General features: G+C 37.1%; 1 protein-coding gene across 1 annotated transcript; it reads right to left on the bottom strand.

The window, feature by feature from the left end:
- Positions 1–5,931: 5,931 nt before the first annotated feature.
- FAM171B (family with sequence similarity 171, member B) lies at positions 5,932–15,957 on the bottom strand. The gene is made up of 7 exons (XM_009995226.1): positions 15,727–15,957; positions 14,918–15,010; positions 14,456–14,614; positions 12,440–12,607; positions 8,471–8,587; positions 7,544–7,667; positions 5,932–7,267 (listed from the first exon to the last, which is right to left on the bottom strand). The coding sequence occupies exons 1-7, from the start codon at positions 15,764–15,766 to the stop codon at positions 5,932–5,934; spliced, it is 2,037 nt and encodes a 678-aa protein (XP_009993528.1). The 5' UTR covers positions 15,767–15,957.
- Between the last annotated feature and the right edge of the window lie 5,430 nt (positions 15,958–21,387).

Below are 21,387 nucleotides of genomic sequence, written 5' to 3'. Positions count from 1 at the left end.
AGCAGCTGAAAAATTATTTTTATCATTATAATAGTTTTCATAATATATAAACATATATTAATATGTTTACGGAAGTTAAAATTCCAGTTACTTTCATACCTGTAAATCCAGTGACTCCAAGATGCTTTCTCTTGACTTACAAACTTGAATAAAGTCCCATATATGCATTTTAAAAAAATACTACTGTTCAGAACGCTAAAGATATATTTTTTTTAATTTCTTTTCAGACATAAAATACAAAAAAAAGCAGGGTTTACAACAATTACCATCATCATCAACATGCAGGACCAGTATTCCAACATAAAAAACACTAGATCCATCTTCTCAAATATTATAAAAGCTACATAATTCTAAGTATGAATTGAAGGTTTTTTTGGCTAACAGAAAAAAACCCATAATGTGCTTTCAGATAGTTGGGTGCCCCACTGATAAAATAAGTCTGATGAAAGACAAAGGCACTTCAGCAGGCTAATTAATTTATCCTCAGATTTTCCTAATATGCAGTACTAGGCAACAGACAGAGTGTACTGCCTTTTAATTTGCACAGTGTTAGATCAGAAATACTGTTAAGCTGTTTCACCTTTTAACTAATGAGAAGAGTTCAGACAGGTGACCATTCATTTCATCCTCTTTGGTACAAATTACTGCATAAAAACACAGCAGAAAACTATATGTTTTCATTTGTAGATCCTACATGACTTTTTGTGCATCACTTTTAGGTCTACATTGGCAAATAAATAAACATCAAATCAGTTGTGCTTTCAAGTTTGTAAGATACTAGAGTTCTTTTTTTTTTTTTTTTTTTTTTTTTTTTTTTTCCCTGACAGTAGGGTAAGATTTTTCCTTGTTAAGTGATTCCCCTCGATATTCTTAAAAAATAAACAACAACATTTCTGGAATATGTAGCATTTGATAACCTGAATATTACTGTCAATTAGCTTATTCTAGGTAGCATATCCAAATTCACATGCATGCAGCTGCACACTGTTTAGCCTGATCACTTCCCTTAACTTATGAAACATCAAAGTACGGACCTAACCACATGAATTCACTGCAGACACAAGCCATTAACCACCTAACCAAATAACTCCATTAACCACCTTGTCAAAAGCAGGTAAGACCTGGAACTGGGATGCCCTTCTGGAAGAAGAATTTCAACACAATGTGTTGCAACTACAGCAGGGACACCGGCCTGAAGTTTATTAACCACCTTTCACCTTATAAATATTACAGAATTTTGTCTTGAGACTTTTGTATCCACTTAACACCTTTCACTTTAAACTTTACATATGTGTATGTGGGTTATTTTTTTCGCACAAGCTGACAGCTCAAGAAGCATCTTGTGAAGAACTGAGACATGATGCTTGCAAACATTTGTGTTCTGAAAAAAGAATCAATTCCACCACAGCACAAATACATAATAGATTTGGAAACAAGCATCAGAAAGAAGCCATATCCTTTCCAGTTTTCCTACTCATTCCTCTCTCTTTAGAGGAGGGTTACTTTAAAGGTGCTTCAGGCATGGCCCAGTTCTCCTCAAGGCAATCAACCTTCAGATTCAAGTAAGGTAAAACCTCTGAATCTTTCCCTGGTCTTTTTGAGGGCAGTTTTCCATGAATCCTTGCTACTTTTTGTATAGACCTAATTTTAGCACTAGCATTTTTGCACCCCATTAGTGCTGTAATACTGAGCCAACCATAACAAAAAATATTTTTAAAAAGTACTTTAACAATTCTAGAAATACCTATGTTGAAATCCTATATAGAAGTACAGACTAGCATTAATCTTTTCACATGTTACACACAGATATGTTATCCCTGGAATTAAAAGTTTTAGAACTCAGTTTAGACAAACTCCTTTTTTAATTTTTTAAAACTATAAAAAGCTCCAGCTTATAAAGGTGTCCTGGTTTGAGCCAGGACAAAGCCCATTTTCTTTTTTCTGTTTTATTTTTTTTCTTCAGTGAACTCCTTTAAGCAGCATGCTCGCTGAAACTAACAGCAAGTTTTCCAGCTGGTGGACTGATAACATTGGAATGTTCATAGGTACTGCTGAGAGACCAAGGACACTTCGCTCTGCTTGTCAGATCTGCTGCTTCGGACACTGAAGAAGCAGAAGAGTCCTATCTACAAACCTCCTGTCGGGAGGAGTGGACTAGACAGATGGCAAAACTAGCCAGAGAGAGTATGTCATCCCTTACTTATGTGACATGCAGTATAAACTCAGAGATCACGGAAGTCAAGCCCTTCGTCTTTCTCCTTTTCTCTTCCATCCATGGTCAGCATCCAGGGACAACTCAGTCTATCCACCTTCTTTGAACCGTAGGCCCATGTGCTCCTGACCCTCATATCTCTGCCCTCAGTTCCTGTCTGCTCTGCTATCTCCAGAAATGGTCCAGGATTTTTTGGGACTGCTCACAGACAGCTAAAGAGTGCTGTGGGAGTTGCTGGGGGTGGGAGGAGGTGATAGGGATTTTGCACTTTCAACCTATCTGTATGTATTTATACATATTTTCTTTTATGATTAGTATTTAATTTAAGCTGCCTAGTTTAGTTTTCAATCTGGAAGCCTCTCTCCTTATTCTCTCTCTTTTTTCCCTATCTGGGTAGAGGGGGAAGGGATCAAGAGCATTATTATAATTCGTTTAATTGCCAACCCTGAGTTTAACTATGACAATAGGTAATAGAGGTTTCCAGAGCATAAATTCCAACATACAGCTGGAACACTAAGACAATAAATTCTGTAAAGAGTTAATATAAATATGAATTATAATTATAATAACTTTAGAGTTATATAGTTTTTAAAACTCAAGCTTTAATGCTCATGATAGGGCTGAGGAAGAACTCCCTGTCATTTTTTTGCTTATGGGAATCAGCAGTTTTCCTGTAGCATTTATCTTTGCAGGTACAACTGCAGCAATAATTTCTGTCTACAGAACAGTTTTCATTTTACACAGAAAAACAAGCTACGTATTTATTTTTAATATAAAACTAGACTTTAAAAAAGTGTTAAAAGCAGTGTAAGGCATTATGTGATACATGTTAGCAAGTTAAAGGTAAGCTGACATATGGGATCAACAAAGCAAGCAAAGACCTCTGTTGCCTGACTGGCACGGATAGAAGCAACAGCTAACAATAGCCTTGGAAATGATATTGCCAGAACTGCAGCATGTCCTCTCCAGAAAATAATCTAAATAACCTGCCAAAAGAAACACCTACACTCTCATTTAGGAAGGGAGCAGCTGCTGTCTAGTAGAAAAATCATTCCTGTATATGATGAGATGCCTATTATTCTTTCTTCTTACCACTGAGAAGCCTAGCAGCAAGAAACTCTGGCAAGATCTGTTCCACTCTGACTTGCTTTGTTGGCTAAAAGCTGAAGTGCATCACTGATGCAAAGGTTTTAAAGGGGCCATTCTGCATTACTACTCTATGTGCAAGGTAAAATCGTGCCTAAACCCAGGCAGCAAAAAGCTCCTTTAGAATGATGGTGCAGAACCAAACTCTGCTTTTTGCTCTTGACCAGCTAGCCAAGCAGACAACAATCACTGCATCAGCACTGCTTTAGGCACCATTACTTCAAAGTCCCAAAGTTATAACTGATTTTTTTACCATTTCAAATCCTTTTCCTTTGGTGACCAGATACTACTGTGACACAGAATAAGAATGCTGGAGTGCAAGTCTTCATTCATTTGAACTCTCATTAATAAAACCATTTACAGTAGTCTGTATTTTTTTAGTGACACATGTAAGTTTGGGGAAATAGGCCTTTTTGGTATATATAGTAAATATAGCAGATATAGTATATATAGTAAAAATGCATTAAAAAATCTACACAAAACATATAAATTGATTCCTACTACTGTATATATCACAGGTTGGCATACGAGTATTTGGGTCTAGAGAGTTAGTCACACAAAATCCAGTGGAACTGCATATAGAAAATAATAGTGTGAAAATGTATTCAGTATAGGAAAACTGAATTACAGTTACCTAAAAAGACTACCAAGGGCATGCTAATGTGACTAGTCATCTTTACCTCCAAAGTAGACACATCATATAATTAAAGCAGATTACTTTAGCCAATTTATAGATGTAGCTGCACCCACCTCAATCTTATTTTGCCCTTTCATACTTGTGAACTCAACAGGAATATAATATTTTGTTTGTGAAGCAACTGCACACCAGAAGTGGGACTGATGTATATTGCTAGTACCACTGTGGTTACCTTGCATATTCTTCTAGAAACGGGACCAGACAACTGACAAACCCAACATAACCGACATTTTACAGTAATGTTTCCTGAGAGAATATTCCCAGAAGCCCAGCTGCATAGGATATTTCCCAACTCTTGAGTGCACTACTACAGGGCCTACAATTGTGTACACCTCACTCCACAATTCAGTATCAGGCATTGTATGTTGGGGTCTTGATCTAGGACCTTAACCAAGCTGTAAGGGAAATATTTATAAAGCCTTCATGGGATGATTTATAATCAAACTGCCAAAGTCAAAATGCTGGAACTTATTTCATCAGAGAAACAGCTTAAAAGCCACAGAAAGACATCCTATACACTATATGAAGCACATGAAGGGATGTACCTACTTTTCTGTTAGCCAAAGTTGAAACAACCACTTTTACAAGATGAACATAAAAAATAAAGAATATTCTGATGGCCTTTTCCTTCCTCTATACATACCTTAGTTACATTTCATGCATTCATGACTTTTGGTAAATTTTACTCTGAGTCACAAGTAGTATTTAAATTGCATTATAAACCAAATTTTGCTATCTGCTCTCACGCCCATGAAAACTCCAACTTTTAAAGCCTGTTTAACCCCTCTGCAATGCACAATCTAGATACAAGTAGCTCAGGCTGACAAAATGTAGGCACATAACACCCCGATGATCTTCCGTTTTAAAAAATATAAAATAAAATGCAACAGAGCCAAACTTCCCTGGAAAATAAACTATTTCAAAAGCATAAATTGTCTAAACTTGGATACTTTTCCAGTATGAGCCAAACTCTCAACTTACAAATTTGCAGGAATTCAAGACTGTGTTGTGGAGCACAACTGGCCCGACTGCATGTGGAAGAGAAGATTTTAACTGAAAGTGAAGCAAAACAAGACACTGGGACCAGCAGCAGCAGCTTCCAATGCTAACAGCACCAGTCCTTTTCTGCCAGATGTGGCCACTTCAGAGCAGATGCCAATCTTCAACATCCACAGTTTGTAACAAAACAGGTTAAAACAGAGCACATGGGCAGCATCTTAAGACAGCAAGGACCATTAACTGCAGCAGCCAGAGTGCTTGTACACTTCCCCCCTTCTGCCACTGCTACTTGGAATGGGAACCTTGTGCACATGGATGGGCACACAGGGAGGGCAGTAACACTAGAGAGTTCTGCTTGTAAATCCAACAAAGCTCACCTGCTGGTGTCATGGGACTACATGATGAAACATTTTACCTTATACAAAGAAGTAACAGATCCCTAGAAAATTTCACATATAAAATACTGTACAGACAGTTACACTGTTTAGGAAAAAGGCTGAGGAGCAGCTTTAACCAGTCTACTAATGCATTAGCAATGAGTACAAAAAAATTAAAACATGTGCCTACATTTCTCACCAAGCATTCCCAGAGGTGTGTCCAAGAATGACAGGCTAATTAGAATGTGGGCCTTCCCTATACTGCCAGCAAAATTAGGATCTGGAAAATTTCCACAGTAGCATTTCCCTGTTCTCAATTCACATTGAGTATCAATTGCCCAGATGAAGCTTAGCAACTCAATCTGTGTATTAAAAATATCACAATTTTTATTGGTACTTGAAAACAACATTTCCCTTGTAAATCCAACACTGCAGAATTACACAAGCAGCCAAGAGGTCAATAAACAGCAGGGAGAGCACAACACAAAGCACATTGTGTTTTAATTTATAGGTATAAGCGGCCTCTCCTCTCTTTTCTTCCAGATATTGGTTTTGCTATCTCTTTTTGGGATAGGTGGTCTATCCCTTTTTTTAGCAGAAGGGATACCAGATTCATGACTTCCTGATCCACTTTTTCTTCTTAGACCTTCTTCTTCATGCTGTTCTATGACTGGCCCATTCCCTCCATCCAGAACGTGCTTCACAGCGTGGTCCTCTGGAGTGCAAGCAGTGGTCCCACTTTCACTGCTACTCAGATCCAGATCTTCCAAGTAAAGGATCTTGGAATGTGGCATATTTTTGATGAAAGTTTTCTCTCTCTCCAGTTTCCTACTAGGATGATGCTCATTCATGTCCACACCAGAGTCCAGGCTGGTGTCATTACTCTCTGTTTTTCTGCCCTTTTTCAGATCTATGAAAGAATGCCTCACTTGAGCAATTGGCTTTCCATCCAGGGATACAAACCATGCTCGAGGGTGTGGAGATGGTTTTCCTTTAGAGAGTTCCAATAACGTTTGTTCTGAAATACCTTGAAGTTCAGATGAAAATGGAGTCATTACAACGGCTTCATTCAATGTCCCAGGAACAGAGACAGATTCCAGTAAGCTGTTGGTGTACCGGCCCCAGTTGGATGTTTGGGAAGGTAAGCCTTCTTCACCATCTAATGCACCATTTTCATCCCTGCAGGCAGAAGGCTGCGGATGAGAGTGCACCGGCAGTTTCGGTAACGTTTGCATGTAGCTGTCGCGATTGATGGGTTCCAGCATGGGGCTGTAAACTAACTGCCCTTTTCTTGGCAAAGTTGCTGATTTAGCAGGATGCAATTGTTCCGGCGAGTGGAAAAGGTCAGAGGTTTGAAGAATAGCAATAGGCTGATTGTAAATATGCATCAGATGGTCTGGGATATGGGAAAGTCCATACATCTCTTCTTGCAATGAAAGGTACCTGTTTTGGTCTTGAGTGTCCCTAGGGGCCTGGGAAATAGCACCGTTACTGTGCTTTGGCTGCTGTAAGTGCTTAACTCCAGCACTAGGCTCCAGTGAATGGGCTGCGTTTCGTGACTGACCAGTCTGACAGGATGACTGATAAGAAGTATCCTCTGTGTAGATTTTAAAATTGTCTCGTGATTTTCCATCTTCTGTGTCTGTGGACACCCTGCCCTGAGGGCTGTATGAAGAAACTTTTGCTGGATATAACTGCGACTTATCTTCCAGCTTTAAAGAGCCTTTGACAGCACTGATGTGATTTATGTGAGTTGTTGATGTTGTCTGGTCTTTTTTCATGACCTCCAGCTTGGTTGTATTTTTTTCCTTCTTTTGTGTCCGACCACATTTATGCCTGTGCAAAAGAGATGCAAGGTGACTGTAGAGCATACTAGGAAATACTAGACTGTGAACTATCACAGCTGAAGATTAAATTTTGGTTAAGAAGTTAAAATGTAATGTGACATCACAAACTTAAAACAAAGGTCTATAATAACTGTCATTTTTTAAGAAATATTAGGCTACACATTACAGTTTAGCTGAGGGAACAAGTCTCAATTTCCAACAGGCTATTCTGTCAACCTTCAATATTATTCATGCTGAACTTATTAGAGCCTCTCTTTTTGCTTACCTGCAGTAACAAAGAAGAACAGCAAAAAATCCAATTATAATGATAACAGTACCTCCCAATATGGCTGTAAGGAACACTGTGTGATAGGCTGTTATGTCCTTGGAAACCGCAGTAATAATGGATTCTAGGTTGTCAAACAAAACCAGAAAATAATTAGTTCCCAAAACCAATTCCACTTGTTATGCAAAGATATAAGTTATAAATTCAACTGCACTTTTCCAGTGATTTTGTGTTCCTCTGGCACTATTGTTTATCCTTCTCTTTCCACCTTGCTGTTTCAGAAAACTATAAAATATACATACAGAGTTTACAATATATTGCACCTTCAAAGGTTTATCTCAAGGACTAAAGCCTTACCATGACATCTCCTTACACTTGTATTAGTTGTCCAAACTGACTTAGAAACATGGTCTACATTTTCTATGTAGTGTTTCTGTCAGAAAGTGCTGTCTCTTTAAATTTTGACAATATATTTCTCTGATAAGTATCCCTCCCTTCACATGAAATTGCAAAACGCGCAACAAGCACATCTGAAAGAGAATCTACTGGGAGCCAGTTTACCCAAGACTGTGTTTCTTGTTGTATTTCCTCCTGGCATATATGATCCTCAACAATAAGGAATACAGTTCCACTGATTTTTAGCTCTCCATAGTCCCAGTTCCCTGGTAGGCTTCTTCCAAAAGATAGCAATAGTATAAACATGTAAGTTCAAATACAGTCTGGACTTTTCCTCCTATAGCACTTGAAGTTCTAGGAGATGGTTATGTGCACAAAGGCACTCTATCAGGATTCAAAGAAAAGTTACCCAGCTGTTCAAAAGCCATGTCATTTTTTCCTTTGTGTTGTTAAAAACCCATGAAACTGACAGCCTCATGATACATTGTTAGTCAGACCACCCAGCAATTTCTTCACCAGTTGTTGCAATACCTCTTGTTGCAGACAGTGGAGCCGCTATCCAGTAGCCCAAGTGCTGAGCAGTGTATGTCCATGCTAACTGACCATCTGCTTCCTTTACCATTCCCAGCCCACGGCTTACCCAAGCACCTGGGGAAAAAACAAAAAGGACAAATTATTGCATGTTCCATGCAGGATTCTTCTACACCTCGAGCCATTAGCCATGAACATATTACCAAAAATATACAAGGTCACAAAACCCCCTGAACTTCTGACCTATATGCTATTTATTACACAGCTTTAGCTGAATATGCAAACTTTCTTGACAATTTCATTGTGAATATCACGGTGTGGACAGTTACTTTGAAATGAAGTATGACCATTACTTACCTGAATTAATTTTAATATAATTAATTTTCTATTAACTAATGTCTTTCATAGATATGCACACACCAGGTCCTTTCCAACCCCTGGGATTCTGTGATTCTGTGAAATCAAGTGGTCTGTCCAGATGGATCACAAAGATGTTGTGGCTTCATAGAAACTACTGCCAAAACGTCAGCTGTGCTGATCAAACGCTGCTCAAGCCAAGGCAGTGTTTTCTCTTTTTTTTCTTTTCATTTAGCTAGTTTCATAGATATGCACACAAATACTTTCAAAAATCCTATTATATGAGTTTGAGTATGTATGAAGGCCAAGACTAAAAAAATCAAGGAGCTGGTAATTTAAGCATATAAATACAAGTTTAAAGTATTTTAATGTCATAAACTACAATATGATAAACAATGTTTGTCTTGAATGTTTCCTCCTCCCTGCCCCAAGGCAGTAACATTCAGTTAGTCCAAGGGACACTATTGTTAGGATACATACTTGACTGTTTCATAATTGTAAAGAAAAGGTATTATGGTATGCCAGCTTCTACAATTAATAAAGCATGCAGCAGAAGAGACAGAAATATACTTAACACACTTGGACACATTTATTGTGTGCCATCTGTAAAATGCTAAAGACAGGAAACAACCTCATATAAACAACCTTGTACTTTCAAACCACAAATACTGAGAATCAGAGAGAATGATGAGCTTTTTGGAAACAACCATAACCAAATAATGCAAAAATTATAATTCATGTAAACTCTATAATCTCAATTTTCCTTCTTGACCCTTCTTTCAGCAAAGCGAAAGGAAGTATCTACCAGACAGCAGGTAAAGAGAACTGACACATAGACACAAATGCATTAGGCAGTAAAACTGGCAGCCTTCTGCTCTTCGTGATGGCTGGCACAGGGGAACAGCTGCAGCAGTCACCCAGAGCTCTGAAAGGTATGGTTTCTCAGTTACCTGCAAAACCTCTTGTCCAGTCTCAGGAGCAACATCAGCCATTAGAGTCTTCCATCACTAACTCATATTGAGGCAACAACAGATTCTCACATTGTCTGTCTTGTCAACTCTAAGGCCAGATGTCACTATACTGCAAAAATACTGTTTCAGAACTATAGAGGGTGGGCTACTTACAGGCAGATAAAAACCAATACGAAATAACACACATAAAAGGCACAAACCCCACTTAAAATTCTAGGTCTCCAGAAGTCCTGTCCTGAATAAATAAATCTGTAAGATTTATACAATCTTTGCTCTCCTCTTCAGCAAGTTGTATCTTGCCCTAATGCACTCCACAGAAAATAATACATATTTAAAACAACACTAAAAGTTATTTTATAAATAAGCTCATATTCTCTACGATCTCCTGCCACTCAGAAGGATCTTATTTTCAATTAAATGTTGCAATGGAAGCCACTTTTTTTTTTTTTTATTATTCTATTAAACCCCACAAAGTACTTTTGGTACTAATGAGGCAAAACATTTAGCAAAAAGAAGCCACATTCAATAAACATCAGCAAATTCTGCATTTAAAGCAGGAATATTTACAGCTGGAATACAAGTACACAAGGTGTTTTTCCAGGGACAGTCTCAGTACTATTACACTTCAGGTAATCCCAAGGAACCCTACAGGAGTAGACATGTGAGAGCATACCTTTTTTTCTAGTGCATATGGATCATCAAACACAGACCCTTTCCCCTACCACTTTCAATACTGACATGGAAGCTCTGATCACAATTATGAGATAATACACAAGGACTTCAGAGTTTAAAAGCGTGTGTTAACAACCTGCTGGGGACATCCTGCATGTAACATCTTGGATGCCAGAGCCTTCAGATGGAGGCCTACAGCTACTTATATATGCTCTCAAATGCTTGCTGGAGAGCTGCAGTGTTCAGCTGTCCTCAACAGGACTTCAGAGTTTAAAAGCGTGTGTTAACATCCTGCTGGGGACATCACCCCGTCCTCAACAAAGGAATGCCCTGCTTTTAGCCAGGTACCTTAGAAAAAGTCATTCTGCATATGTCAAAGGTTTCTTGGTAAAAAAACAAGAAATACATTTGAGCATAAACATCCAGAACAGTGAATACAATTGCAAATTTTCATTGTAGAAAAGAGATGAGGAAGCAGAATTAAAACTGGAGTTATGCCCAAAAAGTCTCTCTCCTTATGCACAGTCCTCCTTGTCCTCCCCCTCCAGCAAACGCTACTACACCCGAGTGAGCACCGATCCGTCACAATTTACCTTTATGGAACGTATATCAGGATATACCCCATCCCACAGGAAAAAAAACAACCGTTATAGTTGTTTGGTTTTAACTAGGCCAACATGCCACACTCCAGATCTTGCTGTATGCCTAAGTAGGCCCCTCAGCCCCTGCATGAACACCCTACACTGGTTTATACTCTAACCTGACACTGTGCTGAGCTGCTCTAGCTCTGTCAAGGTTTGTTTTTTTAATAACAGTATTGACCCTGTTTTCTGTTTCTTAAGTGAAAACAGCTCAGCATAGGTAAGCACAGCCGCCTGAGCTGGGAAAAGTGGCTGTGGCAGCAAGAAAGTAAAAACCCTTATGCGATTTTACCTTGTCAGACTAATACCCTTTCTTTGATCAAGAACACTCTTATCACCAATTACACCTCCAAAATCTTCTAGGTGTACAGACAGACTTTATCTTCTCTGCCAAAGCTTACTCTAATCCATTTCTTTCCAGCAGACAACCTAGCCAATTTCTTATTAGCGTTTTCTTAATTCAAATTAATGTTCTTTGCTTCTTCTTCCTTCAGATGATCAGTTTGTTTCTTGAACATGTGAACAATACTTTGTTAGAGCTGGTGTCCTGTCCTGTACTTCCAACTGTTGAATAACAGCTTTTTGCCTTAAAAAAGACTAAGAAACCTCTTCACTCACTTGCATATTTCAAGACAACGTGTGATGGAAAGTATAAGGTAGCACATAAGACTAATCAGTACACTGATACACACCTAACACAGGACATCAAAATGGAACATGGCTATGTAGCTCATTACTCACTCTTGACTAAAATTAGACATGAAGGGATGACAACAGGTTTAGAATGTCAATTTCCCAGCTTCCACTTCCCAGGAACTATGTTGTTCCCTTTGAAAACTCTTATTTCCCCTTCATTTTACTGTCTGAATTTCTTTTGTTAACTAAAGGAATATCTATTCCAGCTTTAGTGGTAAAGAATCTTTAGAGTTAGACTCTAGGAAACAAACCATCCAAATCTTCAATTCTGATTTGTTTTATTTTAAGAAGACTTTCACAAAATTACCAGGATTAAAATTTAAAATTACCTAAAATGTTTGTTGCCTGAATCCTTAGCATCCCATGAAAATAAAAATCCATTACATTGAACATTTCTTCAATAAGAAAGCTACTGAATTTTACCAAAGCTTTTTTAACTAACAAGTGGAAGGAAATTCCTTTGAACAATTCAAGCTAGTCTATCAAAAACCAGTAGAAACCTCTAAAAATTTGTGACTATTGGCCACCATCTCATGTACTGCTGCTATCACTGTTCCTTGACATACAGTGTCATGTGCACAAAACTATATACGGGCTAAAGGTAAGAGTAACAAATACCTCAGCCCACTTACCAGTCTTCATATCAAATGTCCATGCAGGTATGGCATCTCCTGGTTTTACAGTCCTTGTGGGAAGAGGAAGTGTAATCTCAATGGGACCACTGACTTTCAGTTCTTTCCCCGCCAAAAGAAGAGTTACACATATTGCAGTGAGAGGAGTTAAATCCACGCTTTTGAAACCTGAATGTGAAAAATACCGTCTTTAATTCTCCATTCATAATGTATTTAAAAAAAAATAAAATATATATAATTAGAATTAAGAAACTATGCTAATTATAACTAAGGTCAAGCCCTCATTCAAATGCAGCTACACGGTCACCTATTGCCAAATAAAAAAAACATCTCTTCTGGACTTTTAAAACCCTGTGATCAAAATAAAAATTAAGAATTTCAATACCAAATCTGTAAAAAGAGAAAGTAACTTTTGACATATAGGCCCAGTGCTCACTGTACAACAAATGATGAGGTAAAATTTGTCTTGGTGGGGAGAAGAAGGGTTTTCCCCTCACATCATTTGATTGCAAAACAGCTATTCTATGTGAAAAATAGGTAACAAGAGTTTTGGCATGGTTTCAATGTACATAACTATGAATCTAACTGAAGAAATATGCGAATACATGACGGCTGCATTTCTCCTTAGTTGTACAACTCTCCTAATAAGCTTTCCTGTAAGGATTAACTTTCTAATTTGGCAGTTCTAATTAACTGAAAAGTTAATCATGAGGTTTGTCAAAGCACTCAAAGGAAACGTTGCATATACACAGCTTTACAATGCAGCCTTCAAGTTCATTTTCTTTGTTTTCCTTACACTAATTTGCAAATACTTCAGAATGCACGATGACTGGATGGTGAAAGAAACTGTAACAGAATTTTTAAGTACAGAATAATTTTAAACCTATGCAAGCTGTTCAAAGCTGGTTGTGAGAAAACTACTGGTGCATCAGATATCAATTAGGTTCCACCTGCTTGAAAAGGAAGCCTTTTCCTTTAGGAGTTTATGAATAATTTAGAACACATGCCAGACAGATCAAAATAAAAACTCAAACAGGAGAAAACCTGATTTTTCTCTTATGCTTTACATTTTAAAGAGGTGAAATATAGATGAGAAAGGTTTTTTAATATGTAAGTCAAGATATCAATAGATGTGATTATTTTAATTCTATGAACATTAAAGAAGAAAGCATGACAAGTTAAAATAGGCTATATAGTGGCTTCCTCATGCACTGCAATGAATTTAAGAGCCTCAAGGCTTCATACCCATTGGGAATAAAAAGAAAAGAACAAAAGAAAGCTTGAACTGCACGTAGTACAATCTACCAGAGATTACTCTATTTATGAAAATAAAAAATATCTGATAGAATGACAAATACTAGAAGACCCAATTGCATAAAAGCAGTTAAAATGACTCATGAAATCACTCATTGCTTCTACAGTGAAACAGAGGTGCAGGAAACATTATTACAGTTGTGCTCTTTATACATAGTGACTATATGGTTTCAAACAGGCGTATGCAGATTAAGTAAGTGTGAGCCAAACTAGAGCCTCCATACTTTATGCTTGGTGTAAATCTCCTGGAGCAACAGTTCTACTGAAAAGGCAACAAAACCCACAGCTGAATTCTACTGTTGTGGTTTTATCCATTTCCTTAGGTTCACTAAACTTACACTCGGGCCATGACCATATTTTTAAGTTTTTCCTACATCAGTTCCACAGTCCCATGAAACTTTGAACATATGCATACACATAATATATACAGAGACTGATACATATAAAGCAGATTTTGAAGAAGCATTTCAGTGTAGTGAGATCTGTTCTCATCCTACATAGAACAAGATAAAGATAATAGTTACTTATCTGATGTGTTTATAGCTTGCTCCTATAGAAGAAAGCTTTGTGATTTAATGCAATAGAAGCAGCTGCAGGCCCTTTTAATTTAAGTACATCTTTCTGAAACACTGTGCACTCACATACACTGTAATTTGAAGAGTTTCTCTTTGAAAATAATTGTTTAACAGCATATTTACATACCTGATTTATTTGGAACAACTCCTGTTGTATAAAGAAAGCTGTCCATTGTCAAAAATTGCTCTGGCACTGTCAGATAGGCTGTAACATTGGTAATATGGTGATTTGTTGGAAGCTTTATTAGAAGTTTCGGAAACTGAACACTTGGTTGAGATTTGACATCTGTGGAAGAGTAATATTTTGTTTTAGCAATGGTAAAACACAAAAGCTGTTTTTATTACTGCTTGAAAATCCATTTAGCATGACATCCTGTTTTCAACCACGTTCTCCATGGTCTCTGTATTTCTAGTCTAGCACTCGTCACAGCCACACCAACAGCTACACAATGAACTGAAAATCTGGCTCCGAGAAGATAGAAATGATATAGGACTATGAACATACTTTTTTTTTTTTTTTTTTTTTTTGCATGTGTACAGACAGTTATTACCAAGTGTTTAGATTATGTTCTGCATACAATGAACTTACCAGACAGTTTTCCAGTTATTAGGACAGTATCTTCAAACAGCCATATATTAGCTTGACTTTGGGGGAATAATGAAAGCGTCACAGATGAGTATACTGCGGAAAGCGATAATACACGTTACACTCTGCAACAAAAACCTGTAAGATCTCTTCTCTTCAGGAATAGTGAGTAAAGCAGATAAAAAGAAGAAAGCATATGAAGGCTGGATAAAAAATTAATTATTGTCCAGAGCTGGAATTTTAGTGGTTAGGTGGGAAGATGTCTTTTGTGTGTTTGGTACTGTTTTTTGCTTTCTATGGATAGATAAGTGGCTAGAATCCTTAAGAGGCCTTCTCTTGTTGTTGTTGTTTGTTTTTTTTAATGAAAATAATATAACTTTTTTTAGGATTGTGCAATAGTTAAACACAACTTGTGAGAAAACACTGCTGAAAGGAAGCTGTAACAACAGGTTGTACCTTTTACAAAGGACTCGAGGCATCTGCTCTCCAGGAATCACTAGACAACATGATTTCTGCCAAAACACATTACCAGCTCTTAGCTAAGTCTAGGTAAACACTGCCTCAGAATGCACTTATGGCATCACAATATAACCTAGAGTTAAAAAGGTCTACTTTCTGGTTTATAATAATAAGAATTTCACCAAGTCTAGGAGATCATTCAACCTTACAGCTGCAATGACAGGCACCACCCCCCTTGACTGACTTCCTTCAGTCATTTTCAGTTGGCACCAACACCCAAACTGCTAAGGAAGAGAGAAATTTAATTACTGACATGTACAGTTTAATAACAGGACTGAAAGAGGCTTACGTACTTGGCATTCTCCCAGTCTTCCAAGGCAAAGTTGTTAACATGTAGCCATCCTTGTATGATACGATAGTTAAACTTAATCCTAATCTGTAGGGAACTTTTATTAAGACTGCTCCATTGTTTCCAGTAAGAGTAGAATTTGTCTTTGTGTAGTTAACAAACACCTCTACAACTGCTTGTTGCAGGTATTGATGACTGATTATGTCATTTACTTGAACTTTTAGCGTAAAAACAGATCCTGTTAACAGAAAGAAAAAAACAACAAAATTAGGAGGACCATAACATAAATTTGTAAAGAAGCCCTAAAGTTTATCCTTTAAGCTATTCATTCACTGTTCTGTGGATCTCTATCTCAACAGAGGGCAAATTCTGGCCAAAGGAAGAGGCGATCATACCATTATATATCAGATAAGAAGGAAGCAAAAAAATGTTGAGATAGGGGACACAAAAAACCAAAAGTGTTTAACATACTCAGAAAAATATAATAACTAACCAGTTAAAAAACCCAAACAAACACAAAACCAAAATTACAAAGCAATTCTTCCCTTTTTAATTTAAGCTTGAGCAACGCATCTGCAACTACGTGAGATTCAACATGCCTTGCAGGAGCTCTGCAATATCACACTGATACTACAGCTGACCTTGTTATCCCAGTGTAACCCTTTGCTTGGTTGTCATACATTTAAAGATGCATCTTGAATTTCTAAAAATAGAGAACTTAATGGCTAAAGGCTGGAGGATGACACATTTATTTTTACATATGTAAAATTATTATAAAGTAACCAAATGAATCCAGATCCATTGATTGTTTTAATCTACCATCTACAGATTTGCACTTCTGGTCTAGTTTTCACCTTTCTGTATTGCAACGTATAAATAATATTTGTCTACTGCTAATTAGAGGATCTGACACTATGATAGAATCATAGAATCTTAGGGGTTGGAAGGGACCTCGAAAGATCATCTAGTCCAACCCCCCCTGCCAGAGCAGAGTCACCTAGAGCACATCACACAGGAACGCATCCAGGTGGGTTTTGAATGTCTCCAGTGAAGGAGACTCCACAGCCTCCCTGGGCAGCCTGTTCCAGTGCTCTGTCACTCTCACAGTAAAAAAATTTTTTTGGAAATTCACCTTGAACCTCCTATGCTACCTAGTGTCTTGCATCATAATTACAGTCACTGAACAGTATGTTGAAAACAGTATGTCAGCTTGAACAACAGTCTCAAGAAGCTCTGAATTACATTCATTTCCCTCCCACCTTGACTGTAAGTAAACTACTAGGGAATCTTTTCCAAGACAGCAGGTACACGAAATGGACAGAATTCCACGTTATTTCCATTGTGAAATTAAATTACCATAAACTAAAGTATCTATGGACCACTGTTAAAAGTACTTCAAATAACAGATTTTCCAGTATTCTGGTTACAGATATACTACTATTCAACATCCCTGCACTATGTTCTGCCCAAAAATTGTCAAATACATTAATTGTGAATATGCATTTCTATTTAGGTCACAGATGTCAGACTAAGTTGGCTTGAAATTTCTCTACATAAAATCATAGTTCAATTTCATTATGTGTCTTCTATAACTGAGACTGACATTCCACCAAGAGATTATTACCACTGACTTTGATTTAAATTAAAAGGCCTTAAGAAACCAAGTTCAATCCATTAAAAAAAAAAGCCAGTACATAGTGAAGACATCCTAATTAGGCCTCTCTGAATTAAATATTTATGTAGATCTATCGTATGCATGGACTGTGCCATATATTCAAGGAACATTGTGTTGCACACAACAGCGGCTACATTGGCCTCAATTTCTTACTGTTTAGTGCATACACAGCAAAGACTTAACAGCTGTGCCAGTTTGATTCTGTACAGTGTAATAAGAAAATCTACACCTCCTTGTGCAGACTAATATATACTTTCCAAAAAAGAAAAAAATATGTGATGCTCAAACATATTTCACTGAATTAAACAGAAAATGCACATTAATCTTTGAACAAGATGACCTTTTTTCCTTATGCATGATATGTCAAGAATAAAATTACTTTCAAATTCCCATTGTTAGAGGGTTTTTAAATCATGTAAAGATTAAAAAAAAAAAAAAAAGTAATCTAAGCGAATTATGGCTACTTAACAGATCTTCCAGGCATTGATACAGTTACACATACACTGGTATTAGTCCAGTGGTTTCCGAAACCTGGAAGACAAGTAATTTGCTGTTGGCCAAAGACTATTGAAAAGGCTACTAAATAGGGAAAACAGACTATGTCAAATATTATGACCCTGTAATTGCTTGGAAGTCAAGAGAATCTTGTTCAATGGTATTTTAAAAATAAGAAATTCCATAGTACAAAATTCAAGTGCCTGCCAGTAGGAACCAATACCAGAAATGCCTATTATAAACTATTATTTTAATAGCTGGAATCAAGTTAAGAGGGGAAAAAAAAAAAAAAAAAAAGCTGGTATTAACACATAGATTAAGACATTAAAAAATGAAAACCTACAATGTAGTTTCAATTATTTCACAGTTTTAATGTGCATTTTTCCATTTCATACTACCAAAAAGCTTAACAAAAACACAGAGGTGAGGGAATCCCTTCGCTCCTCATCCCGCAGTTCCTAAATTCAAAGATTATTTTGTGCAAAATATTTCTTCCTCTCCTTTACTTTACAGCCTTTTTAAACCCCCCTTTTTTAAAAAGCTTTTGGTTGAAAAAAAAAAAACCAACCATACAAACAAACGCAGAAATGTAGAAGGCTATAAAATTTTTTCTCTTTCTCATAGAGAGCTGACAAACAACACTGGCTGATTTTAGGCATGCTCAGCTCTCATCACTTCATTCTCCTATGGGTTCAGAAATCACCCCAGCATTACTCAAAACCAATACCTTTCTGGAAATGTTGTTGAAGCATGGTTGTAATGGCAGACTGAAATCCTGGGGGGGTTACTGAGACAAAGCTCTCCATGTGAAAACCTACAGTCTTGCACAAGGCAAGCTCCAAAAGAGCAATTACCTGCATCTTACCGTCATATGTAAGCAGCAGCTACTCCAGTGAAAAATGCTCCTTTCACACCCACTAATATTAAGGCAAAGATTAAAGCCCTCATTGCTTTAGGCCTTTTCTTTTGTGCTAAGAAGAGTCTTCCTGACATGAGGATGTATGCCAAATCCCTGGGAGTTGTTCCCTCCCTGAAAATAATATACACGAGTAAATAATTCAGATTTTATAATATCAAGCAAAATATATTCTTCTAACAAGACCCTTGAAGTTTGTATGTAATGATTTGGGAACCTTTTTTTTAAAAACAAACCAACAAACAAACCTTTCCTTTCCTTGACAATAACAGTGCAGAAGACAGGCGCACAGAACATTTTGCCTCTGAATCTAAACACTAGTGACATGACAACATGTAAAAAAATTCCCAGTTAAAAAAAGCCAGAATCCAACAGTAACCAACATTTCCCTCCTCCAAAGGCACATTTCACTACTGTTTTGTATAAAATAGGCTGTGTCAAAGCATCCTACAACAGCAGGCCAGCTGTAACAGCCCAGTTCAAAGCAAAACAATCATCAGGCTCTAATTGCTCAGACTGTGAATGCAGTGATGGTCCAACATGTATGACTGATCTGTATATTCCCAAATTTATCCCTTGACCAACTTCCTTCTCAAACAAACTGCCTCACATGTATGTAATATGCATATTTATCAGACATATTTAATGACACTGAGTTATTTAAAAAGTTGTATTACTGCTCATAACATCTAATTTGCAAAGAAAATTCTACTCTTTCCTTTTTATAAAGATTTTCATGCACCTTAAAGACACTCAAATATGATGGAGACTGCAGTAGGATTTTTTGATCACAATAAAATGTACTGAAAAACATTTCAGAAGCAAAAATGAAATGCTGGTTAATGGTTTAATAAAAACCCAAGCTAATAAATTAAATGACCAATGAAACTTGTGCTTTTTCCTAGTCACTTATACTTGCCAAAAACAAGTGGGTCAGCTCTCCTGCAAAATTAAACAGATTTGACAGAAGTCCTACAATTAGAAGAAAAAACTCAGTCTTAGCTAATTTGATTTGTGATGCCTCAGAGGAAGGGAAATTTGTCCCTTGGCAAGCCCACTGGAAATGCCAGCTTCTATGACATTTAACCGTTTGCTGATAGATGTTCATACAAACACAGCAGTTCTCTAGACAAAGGGAAACAAGGCTTTCTACCACATGCAGCTACTTCAAATATGTCACAGCCAGTAAAAATGACACCTCATTTATTTGAGCTACAACATCTAATGACTGGAATATGGTGTCACATCACTGTCCTGAGAAATCGTACCACAGAATTAAGGCAAAGAACTACTTGTAATTGCAAATTGGGCACAAAACTAACAGCGCAAAATCATCTCTCTTTATAATAACCCTACGCAATTTGTTCTTAATTCTTTACCTGCAAGTAACTGTGTCATCTGGTTACTGTATTTATCTCAGATTAAATTAACATGGTCAAGGCCAGAGACCTTAAGAGGCACAAAAAAAATTCCAAGCTTGATTCATATCTTTAATTGTGAGATGCAGCAGTGAACATATACATGCAGGGCACTACCCAGCAAGTGTTCCTATACATTCTGCAACCTAGTTGTCACCCAGTTCCTAGAGCAAGAGAGGTTCCACAGCTGGAAGGAGACAGTTACTCTTCTTAAGCACACAGACAACTAATCAATTAAGCAACTATCTTACAGAGTGGAAGAAGCACTAGCTACAATTAAATTAATCATTATCTCCATCCTTAGGAGGAAACTTCTCTCATCCTTATCTAGAGAATGTTCAAATCCATGCCAAAAAAGGGCACATGTTTACATGTGCTTCATGGAAACTGTCTACAATGCATTATTATCATGCTCCCAGATTAAATGTGTGATGAACTATTTCCTTGGTCTTAGCTGACTGAGCAATCATTTCTCCATCTTTTATATTCATAGAACACCATCATTTTTGGCTTACTACAATTAGGGATATGAAAAGTGCACTGATCTGTAATGAAGAAATCACATATTTTACTATCCCTTGCAATACTGCATAATTATCACCATTAGGGAAAAATACAAATGAAATATATAATCCACAGCAAACACAAATCTGGCTTTAGTAAAAAGACATCAGGTAAAAGCAATCCCCCTGCCCTCAAAAAACAATCATTACATCTTAAAATTCCCTTAAAACTACACTAATGCCAGTAACAAACTACAAAAGCACATCTATAAAAAGTAAAAGCCTATTATACCTATAAAGCTCATTAAAAATCCATGTACATGAAGGTGAGTTGTGGCTGCAACTAAGTGACACAGCAATGATTTAATGCTGAAGTAAGCCCTCCTCACCAGAGCACACCATCAGTCTGTGGTTACCTTTTGTTCTCTATTAAGATACAATGCGTTGATATAGCACAGATTTTTCTGCTCTGCAGAGTGCATTAAAATGACATAAGAGGTGACCCTTAGACTCTAGGAAGTATTTTACGGCTACATTCTGACAGCTACTGTCAAATACTAGAGTAAGTTCTCTGACCAGTTTTCAATTATGCTTCCCATAGCTATCAAATAACCTGCATAATCTCATGACTAATCCCTACATACTACAGCTTCATTTG

The sequence above is a fragment of the Chaetura pelagica genome, unplaced genomic scaffold (assembly GCF_000747805.2).
Source record: "Chaetura pelagica isolate M959 unplaced genomic scaffold, ChaPel_1.0 scaffold33, whole genome shotgun sequence".
NCBI lineage: Eukaryota > Metazoa > Chordata > Aves > Apodiformes > Apodidae > Chaetura > Chaetura pelagica.
This window is presented reverse-complemented; position numbering and strand designations above follow the sequence as displayed.